The 20,570-nt window shown below is 41.5% G+C and overlaps 1 protein-coding gene across 10 annotated transcripts in view; it reads left to right on the plus strand.

Moving 5' to 3' along the window:
* nlgn3a (neuroligin 3a) overlaps positions 1–20,570 on the plus strand; it is a 91,131-nt gene that overhangs the window by 16,660 nt on the left and 53,901 nt on the right. For 8 of the 10 annotated variants that reach the window (XM_034543320.1, XM_034543317.1, XM_034543318.1 and 5 more), the window contains one exon: positions 1,785–1,934. In XM_034543320.1, the coding sequence (XP_034399211.1) occupies positions 1,785–1,934 (150 nt within the window). Of the gene's footprint in view, positions 1–1,738; positions 1,935–20,570 lie in introns of all 10 variants that reach the window. The other 2 variants (XM_034543321.1, XM_034543326.1) reach the window with 2 other exon arrangements.

Genomic DNA, 20,570 nt, shown 5'->3' on the forward strand with positions numbered 1-20,570 from the left:
TTGACATGACTAATCTCTTTTTCTTATTTCTGCCCTCTGCTCCGTCTTCCTCTATGCCATTCCCCTTGTATCTGTGGCCCATTTGTTTGAGTACCTTGTGTAGGATATGCTGTTTTTCTCCCTTTCTTCCCCCCTTTTCCCCTCTCTGACTGAACCTTTCACGCTTTCTCACTGCATCCCCTCCTCCTCTTGTAGAAGATAAGTGTGTGCATAGAGAAGTGTCAGCCGTAAATCACATTTCACTGTGTAGCCCTCTCAGATACCAGCAAGATAAAGAAAGCCATAAATAAGGCCACATCATATACAAGTTATGGCTTTTCTTTTAAACGTAACAGGGCCATGAATAACCAACAGAATAACAGGGGAAAAAAACCTGTGAATCAAGGCTGAGCTCTGCTATAGAGGTTACAGAAAAAACATGTCTCTACTAAATGCATTTAAGTAGTTGTCCTCGGTGTTAGGCATGCTAATGTGATGGGGTGCATAACGACGAGCAGTGCCTGCAGATGGATGCAGATTGGGCCGTGCAGGATGTGGTCTGCGATTAGCTGTTCTTGAGGATTTTGAATTTTGGCTCTCAGTCACCATAGCAACCCAAATACAATACCACCATTTTATATCTGAGTCCATTGCTTTCTCTCTTCTTTTTTTTTTACATGTTCTCTCCTTCTGTGTTATATCTTTATTCCTTTCTGTCCTTTTTATTTTTCCTCCTTTTTGCCTTCCTTTCTATTATACTTATTTCTAATCTCTCTCTCTCTCTCTCTCTCTCTCTCTCTCTCTCTCTCTCTCTCTCTCTGTCTTCCTCACTCTTTGCCCTCCCACCCCATCTCATTCTCACCACGTTTGGGGGGGGGGGGAGAAACAAGGAGTTGGACAGAGATGGAGGGAAGGCGGGAGAGAAACAGGGAGAGACAGGGGAGAGTCTGTGAGTGAAAGTGATACAAAGTGAGGGAGGGGAAGGCGAAAAGCTACACAGAACACAGGGGGGGAGCAGGAGTGAAAATGAGAGAGAGTTTCTTGTCTTGTCTCCCAGCTCTAGCTAGCCAGCCAGTAATTCAGTCTATTCCTCAAACAGAGGCTTTTTTCTTCCCTCTACCTCTGGATGTGCTTTATCTGGCTGGAGTGTCGCTCCAGCTGGGTATCAAGCTCTGGTTCGGGAATAGAATAAACAACATTTTACCAAAACTAAAGCACAGATGTAACTGCCTGCAATGCCAAGCAAGACCGTGCAAATAAAGTGTTGCACAGAGATAGGCCTGCGTAAAAAGGAGGCAGCGGTAGCATTGTGTAATTAGCCGGTGCATTTTCCCTATCCCTGTCAAGCCAGATTAGCCTTCTCCCCGGTTAGGAGATGTGTCAGAGTACCTCTCTCTTTATTCTCCCTAATGGCTTCCTGCGTGTCTATATTGGAAAGTGCGTCCACCTCCTGGAATACAACACAAAGCCAAATACGGCCCTAATAGTTTGGTTTATGATAAATATTTAATCTTGTAAATGGCAAGCCATATTTTCAGCTGAGATGGCCAATTACTATAATAAAGTTGAGTCGACATAATGAGTGGACCTTAATTTGTATCTCATAGAGCAAATATGAAATAATATTGCCTCCATTAGTAGGTAGTAGCAGACTTCATCCCACAGCTGGTATCTGAGAGGTGACCGTCAGCTTGTCTGTTTGTGGCCACCATGCGCTGTATCTGCTGTATCTGAATCTGAGCTGACCCTTTGATCGGAGTGGGTGGACCACAATGTGAATGTGTTAATGATGGCCGCTCTTGCAGACATACGAGACACCGGGGCCAAGCCTGTGATGGTCTACATCCACGGAGGATCCTACATGGAGGGGACGGGCAACATGATCGACGGGAGTGTCCTCGCCAGCTACGGAAACGTCATCGTTATCACTCTCAACTACCGCGTAGGTGTCCTCGGTAAGCAGCTTTTCCTGTCTTTTTTTCTTCTTCTTCAGCGCCTCCTTCAAGGACATTTTTCTGGGCCGTCTTTATAGGGCAGCTAGGTGTAATGAGCACTGCTGATTGCCACATACACTCCAAATAAGGCCGAGGGAAAAAACACAGCACTGTAAATACACGGACGGGTTCCTGTGCTTCTTGTTGATGTGGTGCTCGTGTATCAAAATCACAGTAATTGAGTGTGCTGAATGTGGGTTTGTTGTTGTGACTGGGGTTTAGAATAAATTAAAAAATTATTGTAATGAGGTTGAAAAAAGTGATGAGATGGGCGTGATACTGGAGAGATAGAAGAGAGGAGAAGAGTCTGTGAGAGAGCACGAGAGGTTCTCTCTGAGTTGCAGATTGACACACACAGCTGAATCCTCTTTCAGGATTGTGTGTGTGTGTGTGTGTGTGTGTGTGTGTGTGTGTGCGTGCGTGTGCGTGCGTGCGTGCGTGCGTGCGTGCGTGCGTGCGTGCGTGCGTGCGTGCGTGCGTGCGTGCGTGTGTGTGTGTGTGCGTGTGTGTGTGAAGAAAAGAGTGGAGAGAAAGAGAGAGAGCGAAAGAGAAGGAGAGAGCGCTCCATGGAAACAGCTGCAGTAACACAAAATGGAGTTTGTTAGCACACTACCCAAGCTTTGTAGCTTTTCAAACCATCTCTTAATTTCCCTCCTCACACATTTTATTTATTTATTTAGAGTGGTTGTGTTCTGAGTACAACATTTCCCTGAGTTGTTATCTGCATTTGTGGAGAATATTGCCTCTGATTTGGAAGTTCCCTGGCTGCTATTAACATAAAGAATACGGCAAAGTCTATATGTTTCCTTAGGTCGACAAATCCCATGAAAACTTTAAAACCGACAATTCATAAATCTCTCTCTCAGTGCTGTCAGACTTCTCTACTATCTGTGGCTCACAGCCTATTGGTTGTAACTGAAGATATAAATATTTAATTCTTCACAAATATATCATTCCATTTTTAGCTCCGAGTTCAAGTAATGTAATAAAAAGGCTTGAGCACTGTCGTTTTTGGCAAACGCTTTTCAAGGAGAGGTACATATTGCGTTTGTCGGGGACAGTTCACAGCCGCAGATTAAATTGAATATTTGCAAACAGCTGTGTGAAGTGAAAATGCAGCGTAACATCAGCAGAGAAGTTACGTTGCGTGGCTGCTAAAATCCTATCTTGTTCAAGTAGACCGGACCAGTCAGTGTCCTGTGAGGAGCGACTGACGGCTACAGGTGAGGCCTAAATGTGTGCGAGAGGCGTTGTTGGCTCTAAACAACAATGGCGGCTCCGGAGTAGGTGAGCATAGATGTAACAGCATCAGCTACATCAGAACTGGAGAGTTGTTTTTAGAAAGCGCAAAGAATGACGCTGAAGGCTTTTCCCATTGGAAAAGATGTTTTTGCTTTTCTCACGACCCGCGTCGGTATGAGTTTGATTGACAGATGGTTCATCCAATCACTTGCCGTGTATTTTTTTTAAATGCCTGCCCTTTTCCAAAGAAGAGCCGAGTTGCAGAGAAGTGACTGTACTGTCTACAAAGCACGACCTATTTAATGTTTGCTAGCATGGACCACCGTACACTACCCTGAGAGGAGTGAAATCGAGTGCAGTGAAGAGTGATTTTATTACTTATAATAGATCATATTGTATTCGTAATAGAATGAGTGTGCAATTTCCTCTTTATTTCAAAGTTAAATTGTATTCACTGGTGTGCTAATGAGTATTTACTGCAGCTTTAACTCAAACACACAACAGTGTCCATGGTCAGTTAGTCTCTCCTAACCTGGGGGTCGGGCCCATAAGAGGTCGCTCTAATCAATCTGAACAGTCACAGGATGATTAACAAGATAGGAAAGAAGATGAGAAGTGTCTGCTACACCAACATTTGATTAACATGTTCTCTGTCTCTTTTCTTGTTAAACATTGACTAGATTTACAACATGTATATGAAATTAACAATCCGTGACAAGGTGCCATAATTACACATTGCTTTGTTTTAATGGGTCGAAAGGCAAAAGGATCAAGGGCACTGAGCGATATCAAACTTAGGCTGCATATGCTCGTTGGTAGGATCCGTGCATTGTTGACATTTGTCTTTTCGTGGCATTTGGCGATAGCAAGAAAAATATTGAATATGACCGACCAGCCTTATCCTGAAAGGAGCAGAGCCTTGCTGCTCCACTGTTGAGAGCAATAGGGTGACTGAGGAGAGGTGCCTCCTAACCCTTCAGGACATTGAGATGACTGGTGTGGTTGACTCACGCAGGGACAACTTCATTCATCCTGAGACTCTCTTTTTAATGGAGATGAGAGCGCTGCGGCCTATCGATTTTGTCATCAGGATCGCTTGCCTTGAATGCGCTCTGTTTTCCTCTATTCCTGTCATTTTTGTGCAGTATCACTTTGAGCATTGTAATCAGCCTTCAGGGTTGTCAGGTAATCAGAGTACTGTCTGAGCACACTGCCTCGTGCCACTGCTGCCTGTTTTAAAGCCCAGCACGTAAGCCTAATACAGATTCATGATCATATTTCTTTCATGGCACTTCAATTATGAGTCAGATGTTTCTGCTCTCGCTGCCACATTTCGCTAAATGTCATTCTACATGCATGCACACACACCCTCGAACACCACATAGGAGTACTCTGAGCATGTGCACCCTCACACACGTTAGTGTGTAAGACACAAGCAAAAACAATCTGCACACACACGCGGAATGCGTTTTTTAAAATCAGAAACATGCACAGACATAGACACATGTACTGTTCACCAAGCGGCTCTCTTGGTAAAGCTCCCCAGCAGCCAATCTGAAAAATGGGCAGAGAAGAAGCGATGCATGTAGCTGAACGATAATGTCCATCGCTGGAGAACGGTTTGATAATCTCCCCATGGTACGGCTTTAAACTGTTATTACAGACACACTCGTATAAACCAAATAAAACCAAGGCCAGAGAGAAATCAGACCATGATGGGCCAATTAACGCTAAGCTGTCTGAAGACTTTCAGTCATAAAGCGTGAATTGCAATGCTGAGAACATGAAAAGTTGTAATTACATGTATTAATTTTATTTTTTTGCAGTTTCTCATTGAATACGGGTGCCATTAACAGTTTCAGTGTTAATCTAGTCTAGATAGCATTAAGTGGAGTAGATTAGCGGTTTGTGTTGGACACTGTGCTTTAGCCACTGCACACAGAGTGTAACATCAGGTCATCTGACAGCTAGATGAGAGCAAATACTCCAGTTTGTACTTCTTCTGTGGCTTCCGCTCAAGTACTGTGCAGCAGGACTCCCTTTATTTGAGGAGTGGAAGAAAAGAAAATCATTAACTTAGATTCCACACTGGGTGACGCAGTTCCATGTAGAAATGCTAAATAAATAAATATTAATGAAAAAATGAAAGCTCTTTTAATTAGGCTGCTTAGAGGGATGAGGGAATAATGAAGGCTGAGAGAATTAGACAAGATAATGAGTTTAAAGTGAAAGCAGACAAGGCAACAAACTACGCTTTCTGACACTAATATAGCTCTCCCACCATCCCTGGGCAATCTGTATACGGAATTAATAATGCAGTAAATACCTTAGTTTGAAACAATCAGAATAGTAACTCATTTTACATAAACAATAGGCCCAGAACTATTACGCAACAACACGAACGAATCTCTGGAAGCCCTTTTCAATACGAAGAACAAAAACATGTTTTCACCAGCAAACTTCAAAAATTTAGACAGAACCAAAACATTGGTAAATGTCAGTGACGGATGTTATATTTATCTATTGCATTTATTTCACTTTCAATCTATAGTTTATTTACAGCTTCCAGCGCTTTTTTCAACGTTTTACTCAATTGGGGCAAAGTTATTGAAAGATGATGCTCAGTGCGTTATGAAATATGGATTTAGCATTTGTTTGGTATTTTCCAAAAGACAGGCCGCAGTGGATCTAGTCTACATTTCAGCGTGGTCTTATATAATGCACAATTGTACAGTGAAACTCAAACACTAGCAGAGAAAAAAAGGGAGGAGAGATGCTGTAGAAAGAAGTGGTAACATGGTGGAGACAAATTCCAGTCGGAGACCGTCGGCGACTCCCAGTTCCAATTAAAGAGGAGTCCACTAAGTTTCCAGTGCCGTTCATCCCCCAGCAGCTTTTAGCCCTACGCTGCTGCAATGGTAATTATTGCTTCAAAGGGTGGACCACAATTCTCCTGAGGCACCATTTGGAAACTTTCATATCTGAACCTTCAACTATTTAGAATTCATTTCAGATGTGATCTGATTATTTATTGACCCAGCGCCGTATGATTACCACCGGATGAGGTGTGGAGCGTTTTACACTGTCCTGTTAGGACTTGTCCGCTCTTCAGGTCAGTGGCCCTGAAGAGCAGAGTTTGTTTACCAAAGAGAAACAGTGTTTGGCTTTCTGCTCATTGATCTGTATGTGTGAGAAAGAAAGAGACATTGTGTGTCTGTCTCAAAGTGTGTGTGTGTGTGTGTGTGTGTGTGTATGTGTGTGTGTGTGTGTGTATGTGTGCGTGTGTGTGTGTGCGTGTGTGTGTGTGTGTGTGTGTGTGTGCCTAGTTGCCGTGCCTCTCTAATGATGTGTAATGAGTCCCAGTCAGAAGGGAGAATCTTGTATCACTGCTCTTTACAAATATAATTACTCACTGGCTCTCCAGAGCATGTCAATTTCCCAGTCCATTGGGGGGGAGGGGAGGTGGGGAGGAGGCCCTTAATTACTAGTTTCCAAATGCATTAAAAATTAACAAAGGCTGCCTCTCTTGCCAAAACTCAAGGTGAGATTCTCCCTTCCTCTAAAAAAAAAAGAAAGAGAATGGTCAAGTACACAGAGTTTTCCCCCTCGACAGGGTTTATTTGTGACCTTTGATGTCTATCTCCCATATCTATTTGATCGCAGCCATTTTATGGTGGGACCGTCACACAGCTATGGACTGGCACCTTAGACCACCCGAGTTATCCAGACCTTCAGAAGAATAGTTTTAGATCCAATCAAAATAACCTCAGCCTACGGTAAGAGTGCACGTGGAAGCGCCGGTGTTGAGCTTTGCTTTGTTCAGTTGCCTGAGTTATTCTGTGTGACTCCGACTTACTCTCCTGTCCCTTTCCCAAACTAAAGATGGGGACTGTTGGTAATTCAGCCAGGGATTTGGGGAGCAGAGGATATGTGTGGCTGTGTGCGAGCAAAAGATAGTCTATCACACAAGTTTGTATAGTTGTTTTTCACTTACTGAAGTCCACTGAGAGCTGAAGAGCGCCGCGTGGCTGAATGCCTCCTGACCCAGATGCTGCAGTCTGCTGGATGCTGGTTAAGTAGTAATACTACAGGGTGACTTCCTGCCTGAGGTTTAAAACCATTGGCCCTATAGGTTTTCCAAAGCTACTGTTCAGGCAAATGAAGTTTGGCCTTCTCCAGTCCAGAAGGATCGGTAATGCACCTGATGTTGTTTTCAAACTGCCAGAAATAGCAGAAAAAGAATAACATGGTCACTTTAGCAGCTTTGAACCACTCCTTGAATGTTGGCTGACTTTACAAATGAGTCGCCAAAACACGTGAAATAAAAGTGTAAAAGTTGCGGTGGTGTCTTCCTGTCTAATAACAAATGCTCCCGGCCGCAGGATTTTATTATATTGTTTCATTTATAAAGTCTGTCTGGGAATTACTTTTTTGGTTTCGTTTTACCACAAGTTAAGAAGCAGGATATAATAATTAGAGTGCATCTAAGTTGTCACATCGGATGTCTGGGATCACAAAAATCTCCCTGTGAGTTACTGCGGAATAAAGTTCAGCATGACAACCTCCTGTGTGGCGCGGGTGAATCAACTTAAAATAAAGAGCCTCCCTCGGTAAGTGTTCCCAGTCATTTCGGTTATCATCTGATATATGAGCTTGGCGCCGAGCGGAGGAATTCTCAAACAGTAGGTGGAAGAAAAAGCAAAGGCAGAGTGAGTTCTCTTTGTCTTCTATTACGAGGAAGAGGGCTGAGATAGATATTTACTTGTTTCCATTGCCATTTGGATGGATTCATTCAAATTAAGCAGAGAACAAAAACATTTATTCATCCTATTAATGTCAGGGAGTGAGGGATTGAAGTAATGGTTTTCATGCTCCGGTCTGCAGCCGCTTGTTGATGCTGCTCTCCTACAAATCACTGCCAGGAAATTAACTCTTAAGCCGCTCATGCTAGACACACTGCAACAGACGTCTGGCTCTGCAAGACACGGCCCAGATGGGCCCCATTGTTTCCCAGTGCTCGGCTTTTCACCGTCTCCCAAGAAGATGTTTGCTTTCTAGCTTAAAACTGTTGGATAAGTATTGATTTGTAAAGTTGGAATACTACTGAGTAGTACTTACACAGCAGTAACTACAATCTTCTTCATGGAGGATAAGGTTTGCATATAGCACTGTTCTAAAATCAATAGGTTGTGCGCTATCAACTTTTCATGAATTTCTTTTAATGTTTTTTTTTAATTGATGGACTTTATAATAATTATTCCTTTGTTAAATCCTCTATATAGTACGTTCTTAGTTGCAGTCGTGGCACTGTGCTTTGATTGGCTCACAAAGCAATCTGCACCACATCCAGAGAGTGTGTAATTTAAAATGCTGGAGACCTCCCTGATTGAAAGAATGTAGTCGGTTGTTGAGGGAGGGGAACCAATCAAGACTAATTGTGTTTTCGCACACTGATGGGACCGTCCAAAATGTGGAACCCCCAACTGGGTTTCTCGCAGCATTGCCTTAATGCAGTATTTTTAAATCCACGCAGACATGAAACATTATAAATAGACATTTTAAAGCTTAACAGCGTAATACATATTACTTATAGTTGCTGTTGTTCAGCAATAACCATTCAATGTATTTACATCCATAATGACCTCGTAATGTAGTAGTTTTCATGGCTAGTGGCATGGTCATACTACCTACCCTCCGTGCATGAGCCTAATTCCCACTCCAACAGCACCTGTCAGAGGCTCATAACCAGATCTTTTAATGTAAATTTTAAAGGTGTTTTTAGGACTAGTCTTCTGCTAGTGCACTCACAGAAGAGTGAGGGCAGACCTCCGAGAACGCCATTCACTACGACTAAGCAAAACATGTTTTTAATGCTATTCCTTTATTTAAAAGCCTGTCTTCCTTCTTCTTGGAGAGACTAAGTCTGTGCTCTAATCTAATTCTCACAGTTAAAATGTTCATTCAGATAAATGTATGTTCAGTCATTATAGCCGAAGGAGGTAACACAAATATGATTACAGCCCACTGATGAAAATATTGCAATATTTATGTTTTTTTCGTCTTGGTGTCTGTGGCGTCATTCCTGGTAAAATATATAGGTCTATTACAGTTTTTCTCCACTGTATGCACACACAAATGGAGTTATGCACAATTCTAAACAAAATCACTTTAGCATGTAATTTCAGAGGCAGCCCAATACTCCAGAGTACTAAACTTAAGTTTAATGTCATTGTTTTCACTCAAATAGAAACCCTCAATTGGCCAGGACAGAAATACAGCTCACACACATCCCCGCCCCCACCACACACACACACACACACACAACATTGACCATTGGAGACTCAATAACCAGGGACATGTGCTTCACAAACGCCATCACACACTGTCTTCCTCGTGCCACAGTCCCCGTCACACTGGATGAACTCTTGGACCTCCTGCCCTCACTGTATCAAAAGAATAGTGCTTCATGTGTGGGCAAGCGACACATCCCTTAGGGATGTCTGAGTGCACCAAATACTATTTCAAAGGAAAGTGAAATGAGTGTTTTTATTTCAGAACCCGTTCCTCCATTTCTCGGTCATCTGCACGCCTTGTTGCAGTCAGCATGCAGATCTCACAACATGTTTTGTAACAATAATGTGTACTTCTTCTGGGACTGAGCCTCCTTGTTGATAAGAGTTTATTATTCCTTGTTTATTCATCCCAACAAGCGGGGTAACATTCAGCATCCTCTCCATGTGCATCTACACAATGCACACCCACTAAAGCACACCCCTCTTCTTCTCCCGCCTCATCTCAGGTTGCCGTACTTTTCAATATTGTCAAGGAAATAAGGGTGGAGGGACAACTGTAATCTACAGACCTACCGCTTTAATTGCTGAATTTAACATAGGTGTTGATAATTTAACAGATGCCCAAGCCAAAGAACTGTTGGATTGTATGGCTTTTAAACAGCAAGTTAACCCACCGACTCACAAGCTTGAGCACACTCTAGATATTATTATATATTATTGGTCCTCACATTAGTATATCTTCAGTCATTGATCCGGCTCTTTCTGACCACCACTGTATGTTTTTGTAACAGTTTTGATCCTTCTCTCAAAGCATCAAAGAACTTATTATTAAAAAAATGCTACATTGCCTACAAAAACAATGTCTCACCATCGCCCTGTGAAGACGATAGATTAATGCTACTTACCTCTCGAGAAAAAAAATTAAAATCTTGGACAAGAAAATTAGTAATCTATCAAAATATACAACAATGCAATTCAAACATCACAGCAAACATTTTCCAAATCTGGTAAACACCAACACACAGAGTCCCAGACTGCTTTTTAGTACAATAGATTCTCGAGTAAACCTGACAACGAACCACAGAATCAAGATTCTTAAAGGGATGAGTTTGCTACTGCAGATAGAAAACAATCATGAGATCTATAACACCCAAAAGGGCACACTACTTCTAATCTATCTCGTATACACACTGATGTCAGGTTTTGACCTGGCTGATGCTGAAACTCTATGAGCTGAAGACCTCCACGTGTTCCCTTGACCCAATTCCAGCCTCAATTCAAATGTATTTTTATTCTGTTTCTGAAGACATCCATGCCATCCTAAATTACTCCCTCCAGCTTAGTGTCTTCCCAACTGGTTTTAAAACCGCTTTAGTATAACTGCTTTTAAAGACATGCAACTCGGACATTTCAACATCAGCAATTTTAGACCGATTTCAAATCTTCCTTTTTATGCAAATGTTGGGATAAACTGCTTTTTAAAGTACCTTTTTTAATGCAGACACTAGATTTGAAATGTTCCAATCAGTTTTCGGGACACATCACAGCACAGACAGCCCTACTAAAACAAGTGAATTATGTCACAACCAGATGCTGCTTGACCTGGACAAAACAGAAGGACTAATAATTGGTTTAATGGCTCAGTGAGAGAAACTGGCTGTCAAACTGAATGCACGAGGTTTCAACCGAAGCCAAAAAGCAAGAAATCTGGGAGAGATTTTTTTACTCTCATTTTAACAAGGCTTTGCAACGTATCATACATTTTATCATTTGAAGAACATCTCCAAAGTGAGGCCATTTCTCTCTGAGGAACATAGAGAGACTGACGCACTCTCAAGCTGGACACTCCTCTTTCTGGTCTACGAAAGACTACAATAAGCCAGCAACAATTAATACAAAAATATTCTGCCCGAGTATTAACTTGGACCAAAAGGAGAGAACATATTCTGCTTATTTTTTAATTTTTATTCTGGTTCCGTGGTAGTTTTCCTATTGATTTTAAAGTTATTTTATTAGTTTATAAGGCACTACATGGCCTTGCACAAGACTACCTCTCAGAAATGCGTTTACTTTATGAGCCAGTGAAGCCTCAAACCCTCTGGTTCTTCTCTTGGACCTGTTCCACAGAGCAGAACAAAAACATTTGGCGATGCAGCTTTTAGTCTGAAGCTCGAAGCCGTTGGAACAGTTTAAGTCTATTCTGGCTTTGTAGTGTTTTATCATTTAAATTCCTTTATTATTATTGCCTATTATTTAATCACGCTTATTTCATACAGTGTTTTATGTGTTTTTACGCTATGGTTTTAGTATTTATGCATATTTTATTTCTTTTTTTATTTCACTTTAATTATATTTGAGTGCAGTGGACTCTTCATATTCCTTTTCCATTAGTTTTTCTTCTTTTAACATCCTTTTTGTTTGTGTCTATCATTTTACCTTTGACTTGTTTGAAATGTGCTATATGAATACAACTTTAATAATTAAATGATACCGATGCACAACATTCAAAGGAAAGGATCCTGAAGTCATATCAGAGAAGTATTATGTTACTGCTCATGCAAAACCGAATGTTTTCCACTGCAGCTAGCTCACATTAATTTCATGTAATGTGTTTATGTAACTCTGAAACACTGTTCATTCTGTACACATGACATCTATTGCTTCTGTCCATCCGGGGAGAGGGATCCTCCTCTGTTGCTCTCCTGAAAGTTTCTTCCCTTTTTTCCCTGTGAAAGGTTATTTTGTTTTTTTTTCCTGATTCAATGTGAGGTCCTGGGACAGGGATGTCGTATGTGTACAGATTGTAAAGCCCTCTGAGGCAAATTTGTAATTTGTGATATTGGGCTATATAAAATGAAATGAAATTGAAATTAAAAGTAACGAATAGCAAAACCTGCTGTGGCACGTATGTGAAGCAGGCACAAGGAATGCAAAACAAGACGTTGTCATTTGCGACATTTTGTGATAGAGGATCAGTTTAAAATATGATCTGCATATTGGAGACTATTGGTTTGTGTTACCACCACATCCTTTTATCTCACAGCGGTGGAGCGTTCACTTGTTTTCATTGAGTCTTATTGGCTACATCCGCTAAACAAATCACACTTAGTAAATTAGAAAAGGAGATGTGGACACAGAGAGGCAGCAGAATGAAAAATATTCGCTTACTTTTTTCCCCTTTGATCACTCAGAAACAAGTGTTTGGGTTGATTTTATGGATATTGACTCAACTTTGACATGGTCAGCCTTTGACACCACTGACGGACAACATGCTTAATTACTTTTTCCAATTTCTATTGCCCGTTGTGATATCTTGAACGTCTGTATATTTAATACCTTGTTTGACGTACTGTTTCTTTAAGTTCAACCACCTGCTCAGAATCATCATAGCAGCGTTGTGTAAAGATGTTCGACACTGAAGGACACACTCCCCCCTCACTGTTGTGACTTGAACTCAGATTGCTGATGTATTTTTAATGAGAATTTGTCCTTCTTTTTCATCTTACAACAAATGGAAACAGGAACAAAGCTCATTATATTTCATAAGCATGATATTTCAGAACACTGTGACATTAAGAAATCAATTTCTACGGTACAGTAGTGATTTTCACTATGCAAAACAAGCTTTGTCGTAACACTGCCTTGAGATGAATACATCTTTAGATTACCGCAGTACTTCCACCAAAACAGTAAATATGCATAACAAAGACATCAAAGAGCTGACCCGACAATTTGCTTTCATCTGGTCAAGGGGTCTTCTGCAGCGTCTCATGTAAGAACGCCACACTTCACCCAATATGAAGTGCACAGATGGAACGGCAGTTCACTGAAGGAAAATGTCGACCTTTTGTCAGTGTTTGTGGTTGAGATGCTTTATTGATGGATGTATGACCTTTACTGCTAGTGATGGAAGATGTGCTTGTTGTAAAGCTTTAATTTACATCCTAAACGTTAGTAAACATTATTCTTATTCAGTCGAGGCAAAACTTAGTGCTACGCGGGGTGGAGATTTGAGTGGGAAAGAAGACGAATATCTCTCTTGCAACGGCATGCATGCTAGAGATGGCATTTATATGTCCACCTCAGCAAAATCTGACCTCATACGGATTCAGCTACAATTTCCAGGTTTGAACTTATGCAGGAAAACTTTTTACATATTTTCAAGTGGTCCTTAAATTGAGTGTAAGACTAAAATAAAATAAAGTACCCAATAGGTCATTCATAATGCAACGCATGCACAGTGGCAAGTGTTGCCAATGTAGTGATTATGCTATTCTTTCACCTTTGGTTTTTGTGGCAGAGGATATTAACTTGCACAAATAGACGTTACAGAGTTTTGTGAATCCCCGGCTGGCCTTCGCCTTTGCTTTCAGAGCCAGATGCTCTTTTAATAGCCACGCCAGTAAATCCCAAAATATATTCACACCAACGGGGGCTTTTGTGTGACCTGCTATACTTGGTCGCATTTAAGCTTGTTTATTGCCCAGCAATTTCAAAATGACCTTGGTTTGCAATGGAAGGTCACCTTAACCTTTACTGTGCCGTTGCATAACACACCAGCTTCATAACATCACCACCGTCCGATGTGTCGCTGTTACAATGTACTCCCCCCCCCCCCGAGTCATACAAAACTACATGCATACTGAAATAAGATTTACTAAGATTTCTCAAAACATATCTGAAAAGTTCTAGACTCAATAAAACAGTAAATGTAAGATGAAATTGTAGCACTAAATAATGCAAAAACAAAAGCATTACCAAACTAAAATACATTGAGGTGCTCAAAATGCCCCAGAAACAAAACATTGCAGTAATGGGAACAGCAAATTACTGTTTTGTTCGTCCACTGAGATATAGACTGTGGGAACGAAAATCAATTAAATGAAAACAGTACATATCTTTGTGCAAGGTCTTTGAACAAATATCACTTTATCAGAAGATGACACGTAAGATATATTGTATACCCAAATGTGAATATTTGTATTTTCTGAGACTTTTAGAACTTTAGTCTATTCCCATCTCGCATTTGGCTTCTTGTTTATGGAGCCTGAAAGAATTATCTGTGGTGATTCATTGCGTGAATGCTTTGTTTTGCTTTATTCTCGACTCTAGGAGGGAGTATGGGGCTTCTAATGGCAGCCCTGCTTTTCTTCTTACTGCATTTGTCCTTGAGGGAGTTTTAACTTCACAACCAAAAAAACACACAGGCACTCCTTCTTCCTCAGGGCAAAATACGTACAGGTAACAAACAGCCTTATCGAATGGAAGCCAGCATGGACACTTTCCAGATGAGCCCCGTGCGGCATGTTTGATCATTCAGAGGAGGAAAAAAAAAATCTTTGAATCTAAAACTCCCTCCTTTTCATCTTCTTACTCCTTCTCAGCAGCATTGTGATGGGGGAAGGGGGTGGAATAGAGAGCAAGAACAGGAGGAAGGGCGGAGGTTAGGATTTGTCCATCATCAGGTGTGTCCTGAGACAGGAATGATGTGTGTAAGAAGATATATATTGGCAAGGCAGGTAGAGGTACTTGCTTCTGGTCTTGTCGAGGCATTAATCATAGCAGCGGCCAAGCCTAACCGCCAAGGTCAGCAGTCCTAGCATGTGTGGGAGGCAGCCGCCACCACAAAGCACTGCAGCAGAGGGGCTAACAGAGGCAGGAGTCTGAAGAGGGTGAGGAGTAGGGGTGTCGAATTGGCAAGGTGATAGTAGGACTAGGAAGGTGATAGTAGGACTAGAAGAAAGGGGAGGAGAACATAGTGTGTGTGTGTGTGAGGGGGGGGGGGGGTGGGGGGGGGGGTGGGGGGGGGGGGGGGGGGGGGGGGGGGGGGGGGGGGGGGGGGGGGGGGGGGGGGGGGGGGGGGGGGGGGGGGGGGGGGGGGGGGGGGGGGGGGGGGGGGGGGGGGCATTGTTGGTAAAGAGCAGCAATTGAGGTGGTAGTGAAGGAGATTGCTAAGGCAAAGGTAGGTGGACATTTTGGGATAATGCATTGAAGTGGGCAGCACTACTGGGGAGGGGGAGCAAAAATAACAGCATGTGATGCACTTGTACAGTGGGTGGAACCAATCAGAAGGAGGAAGGTTGGGAGGGACAGCGTGTGAACAAGGTCTGGTCACAATGCTCTTAGTCACACCTCTCGAGTAGGACATTGGTATTATTAGAAGAGGACAGAGGTGAGAACGAATGCCCATTTAGGGAGAATCGTGACTGCTTGAAGCTTTGTGAAAGATGCCAGATGATAAAGGTGCTGCTAATGTAGCAGAATACACAGACAGATATCCAGTGTAGTGCTTACACTTAAGACAAAAATGTGTCATAACCCCTCAATTCCTGCTCAACTGACTGCTGTGAAGAAAAAACAATAATGTCCTCGGTGCTGTGAACAAGAGGTGCACTTTATCCTTACGTTCTGCAGCTAACTGAGCCGTGGCTGCAGATCTACTTAGTCCAACTTCATCTCCTTGAGTATTTAGGAGCTTTGATTGGTATAAAATTGATCCAAGTGGGATTTCCTTTGCCCGTCCATTCCTTTCAATCCCAGGAACGAGGAGAAACTCTGGAGGGAAATGTAGAGAATAAGAACACACTGGAAGGGCTTTGTTGTAGTGAGCCAATGTACATGGCACTGCCTTTGCCCGAGTGCCCTCTGCTTATGTAACTTTTGCAGTCATTTCAGGTGTGGGAGGGTTTGGGGGGGTTGTACCTGTCTCTAGGCATCATTGTATGAGCCTGATTAGTTGTTCTTATTTTGTAGAAATGTGGATGCAAACACAGAAGCTGTCTTCAGTGGTTTTTTTCAAGGTTATGACAGTCTCCTTTATAAATAAACTTGTAGTCAAGGTCTAATGTGCAACACTGTAAGGAAATAGTGGATAATTGGGAGAGTTAAAGTAAGACAAAAAAATTCATATTATTAACAGTGACACAAAAATAATCACATTTTCTCTTAATTTCTTCTACTTTAAATAACAATTTAACATGACTCAAGTGCAGAGAACACATCACATGCATCATTTATAACTTGATATATCTTTTCGTTGATCAAGCAAACAAAAAAACAGGAGAATCTTCCACCAGAATAGGAAGGCAAAACTAACCAAAGCGACCAATGACAAAAGGCTCCCAAATAACTTTAAACACTCTCTTAACAAGGCAGAACTTTCTGAAATGTGGAGGGAGCTCAGCGTTGGCGTTGGCGTCTCTAAGACTCAGCAACTAGGATCTGGAACAGCAAGGTATATATAATGAGCTTTGATGGTGAAGCAAATGATGAGGCTATTAAACATCAGCCCCCAGCAGCGGGATCCCTGAACACAGTGGACAGCCCCATTTCAGCACCTTGGACAGCGGTCATGACATCCACTGATTTAACTTAAGGTAGGGCTGGCTACACTGTTGTATACATTATGAGTGTTGATTTTGAGAAAGAGTCAGATTTAATTTGTAGAAACATTTGATGCTTTGAAATAGGTCAGTGTTGAATGTTTACAAGGTAGTTTTAAATATCTGAAGGTTTAAATGTGAAATAATTGTGCAAAAGATTAATAAAACTAAAAACTAAAACATATAAGTATATTCAAAAAGCATTGCACCAGAGTCCATTTTAAGCACTTGTAGGAAATCCTTGAAACCATAATCTCATCCTGACAGACTGACCTGCCTTTGGTGCTTCATGACTAGAATTAAAAATGTCTCATCCACGTGTTGCTGAAGATTGATTTGTTTTGATTCTAATGTAAGACAACAACAACAACAAAGGAAACAGCAGCCTGAAGAGGGGATGTAAAATAACAGCATGACAAAGCAGCTTACAGAGGAAGGGTAGTGGTGCAGATACCTAACAATTCATTTTAAAATTACATATTTACAGTGTAAGTCTGACATGCCTGTGGATAAACTGGGAAAACAAATCATAGAAAACAAATTAAAATGCCATCATGACATGCAAAGGGAATCAGGTTCAACCAAGGAAGCTTTACGCATGCACATGGTTTGAGCAGCTGCATGTGTGTGTGATGCATGCAAGGAAAGTTGAGACATACTTTTAATGAATTGGAAATGTTCCCGTCAAAATTAACGATTGATACTGCACACATGTTACACAGTTCTACTTTTTAAACTGTTGTCGCTTAATTTGATTTGTAATGTTTATCAGAGGATTACATATGTTTTTCAAGGGGTTGTTTCACCAGCAGAAGATAATAATAATAATAATAATAATAATAATAATAATAATAATAATTCACCACAAATAATACTCGCCGATGTGTAAATCACAGTAAGACTCTGAGGATGGGTGATGAAATGGTACATTTTGAAGCAGATATTCCATTTTAGATTTTTTTTAAATAATAATAATAAAATGAACATAGCAATATGAAATAGTAAGCTATGGAAATATAATTCCATTTAATGAAAGCAAGGATGAGAAAAAAAAGATATCCTCCAGACTTCATACTGTTGGACTTTTTTAATTTTACAGTGTTAATTCTATACAGATTTTTAACTGCACACAGAGTGCCTAATCAACAGCAGGGCTTTATTGAGATTAGTCCATAGAATAAGAAGAGGCTTTGTTCCTCGCAGGCAAAAGAAGTTCATGGGATTCTTGTAAATATCACGCCGGACTGATAAGAGCGAATGCCAGTCTTCTCATGAATAATAGAAGCAAAATGTGTTGATAAGTCCTGAATGTCTTGTTGGAGTTGCTTCAGGTGTTGGCTGACATTCTCTCCGTGGAGCTGCCTGTCAAACCTGCTGGCCCTCTGGAGCGCCGTCTCTCCCTTTGCGTGTTATTTTTCAATTGCTGCACTTGAACATCCTGCTGCTCTTAAGTAATACGAGTGTAATCCAGAAAATCCACAACCTCACTAGCATTGCACCAAGATTCTCCACCCATTATATTCTGTTCCGTTTTTTTTTATTTACACAATTATGAGCCTGGCTGTGTTTTCCCATATCAAACTGTATTTGTCTCTATCATCGCTAACACAACATAGCAGGCTAATAAAAGCATCAGTGAAGCGTGCAGCACATGGCAGCCGCTCAGGGAGGGTTGCTGCAGAGTAGCAGCTCTCATCTGGTTTAGAAGAATTGTGGGTCCTGCTCCCATATATTGGCCAAGAGCCCATGTGAGTTGTGACCCCATGCTACTTGTCCTTTACACTCACTGGCTGCATGCTGGCAAGTTGACCTTTATCATTAACCCTGCTGCGTGCTTGTCATTTGAAGTCTTTATTATTCACGCTTCCCTTTGGGTATATTGTGTACCGGGAAGCATGGAGGAGAGCCGCTCACACATTTACTCTCGGCAATTACAGCACTTAGATGCTGCTAAGAGAAACCAACAACACACTTTCAAGCACACAAATACATGCAATACAAAAATAATTGGGATTTTCTCAAACAGTTACAACCATCTCTCAGACATGCAGCAACACACCAGGAGAAAGACACGCTCCTTTTACTTTATCTCACAGGCAAACATATCCCTTTTTACTACTGCACACGCCCACATGCATTGGCTTCAGCACAATATTGTAAAAGAATACATGAATGCAAACAAAGTGAAACATCAGATGCACATTTGTTTATATTATTGATTAGTCTCATCTCTTCACTATAGTCACAGTTTCTTTCATACAACAGCAGCTGTTCCGTTTTTTTTTAACTTTGATGTTTAAAGCCCAGCCTGGAGAGAGGCGCACACTGTGGCTGAGGGTACTGTTGATATTCTCGACGCTCATCTTCTTCCACAGCAGTGTTAATCAGCAGCCACTCCAATTAAACTCAGTTTGCACTCGAAATGCTTTAAAACATGTTCAAACACTTCTGAACGACAACTGTTTGATAGCACACATTGCTGCTTCTGTCCTGTTCGCGGGTGATAAGAGCAGCTTGTGCAAGGAAAGTCGACAGGGATGTATTTTAAAGTGCAGATTGTCTGCGTGTTATCAAACTAAGTCAATCCGCGTCACACACTTCCCTTATGATATTATTCATGAATGTTTGTTACCCCCGATCCCACATCCATTACATCTTTATCACAACTGTTTTCATTATCATCCGGCTCTGCCACTTACCTTCACTCAACCTCCTTCTGCTGCTTGCCAAGTCAGCAGACGCCCACCAAAAGTAATCCACTGCCTTTACTGACGGGATGTGATGTTGCGCTCAACGTCTCAGAGCCGCCGCGACGGCCACAGAACGTCCGCCTTGTCAACTATTACATTTGAACAGAACCCTAACAACGCAAATCCTATACCAAATTACTCGATTATGGTATAGATCCAATTACAATGATTAGGTGCGGCTATCAACCCGGGCATTTGCAGTTAGGGTGGTGGAATATCAACCTTGTGTTTCGATCCAAATGATACAGCTTACTTGTGCATGTTGTTTGCATGTGCTCTGTTTTGTCCTGTCAAAACCTGTGCAGCCCTGCATACCATATTACATAACATTTAGCCAAAAGACAAAGGACAAATGACAAAACGCTTTTGCCTCGCAAATTTCCCATCATTAATAAGGAAAGCCATTCTGATTTCAAATGTGCAAATGCATGATTTTTTCCCCTTTTGAGCCTGTCTGAATCAATTGAACAAACCAGCAATGATATTTGATGGCCTGTGAGCTCCAATTATTAGAACAATATTATGGATGTGGTAAGTCAGGGGCACTCCACTGGAATTCCAATAGTGTTTGGAAGCTATTTGTATTGGTGTTAGTCCTTCGGGAGCTGTAGAAGGGCATACAGCTCAATAACTCAATTCTTAACAATTAGCCCCTGACATGTCCCCCAGAAAACAGATAGAGAGGACTCTAGTGGATAGAGATAGAAAGAAAGTATAGAGATTATTGTTTCAAAGCCCAAAACAGAATTGCAAAATAAGTTGTGGCTCTGGTTTCAAATCATACCTGCCCCCTGATAAGATCGGAGTTGATAAGTGTGTAATTCCTCATCACTCAGCTGTTTAGGTGGCTTTTATTTTGTCGGCATCAGCATGGACCTCATCACAAGCTGAAGCACCAAGAGCTTCATGTTGTACTGTGAACAAACAACT

The sequence above is a fragment of the Cyclopterus lumpus genome, chromosome 10 (genome assembly GCF_009769545.1).
Source record: "Cyclopterus lumpus isolate fCycLum1 chromosome 10, fCycLum1.pri, whole genome shotgun sequence".
Classification (NCBI taxonomy): Eukaryota; Metazoa; Chordata; class Actinopteri; order Perciformes; family Cyclopteridae; genus Cyclopterus; species Cyclopterus lumpus.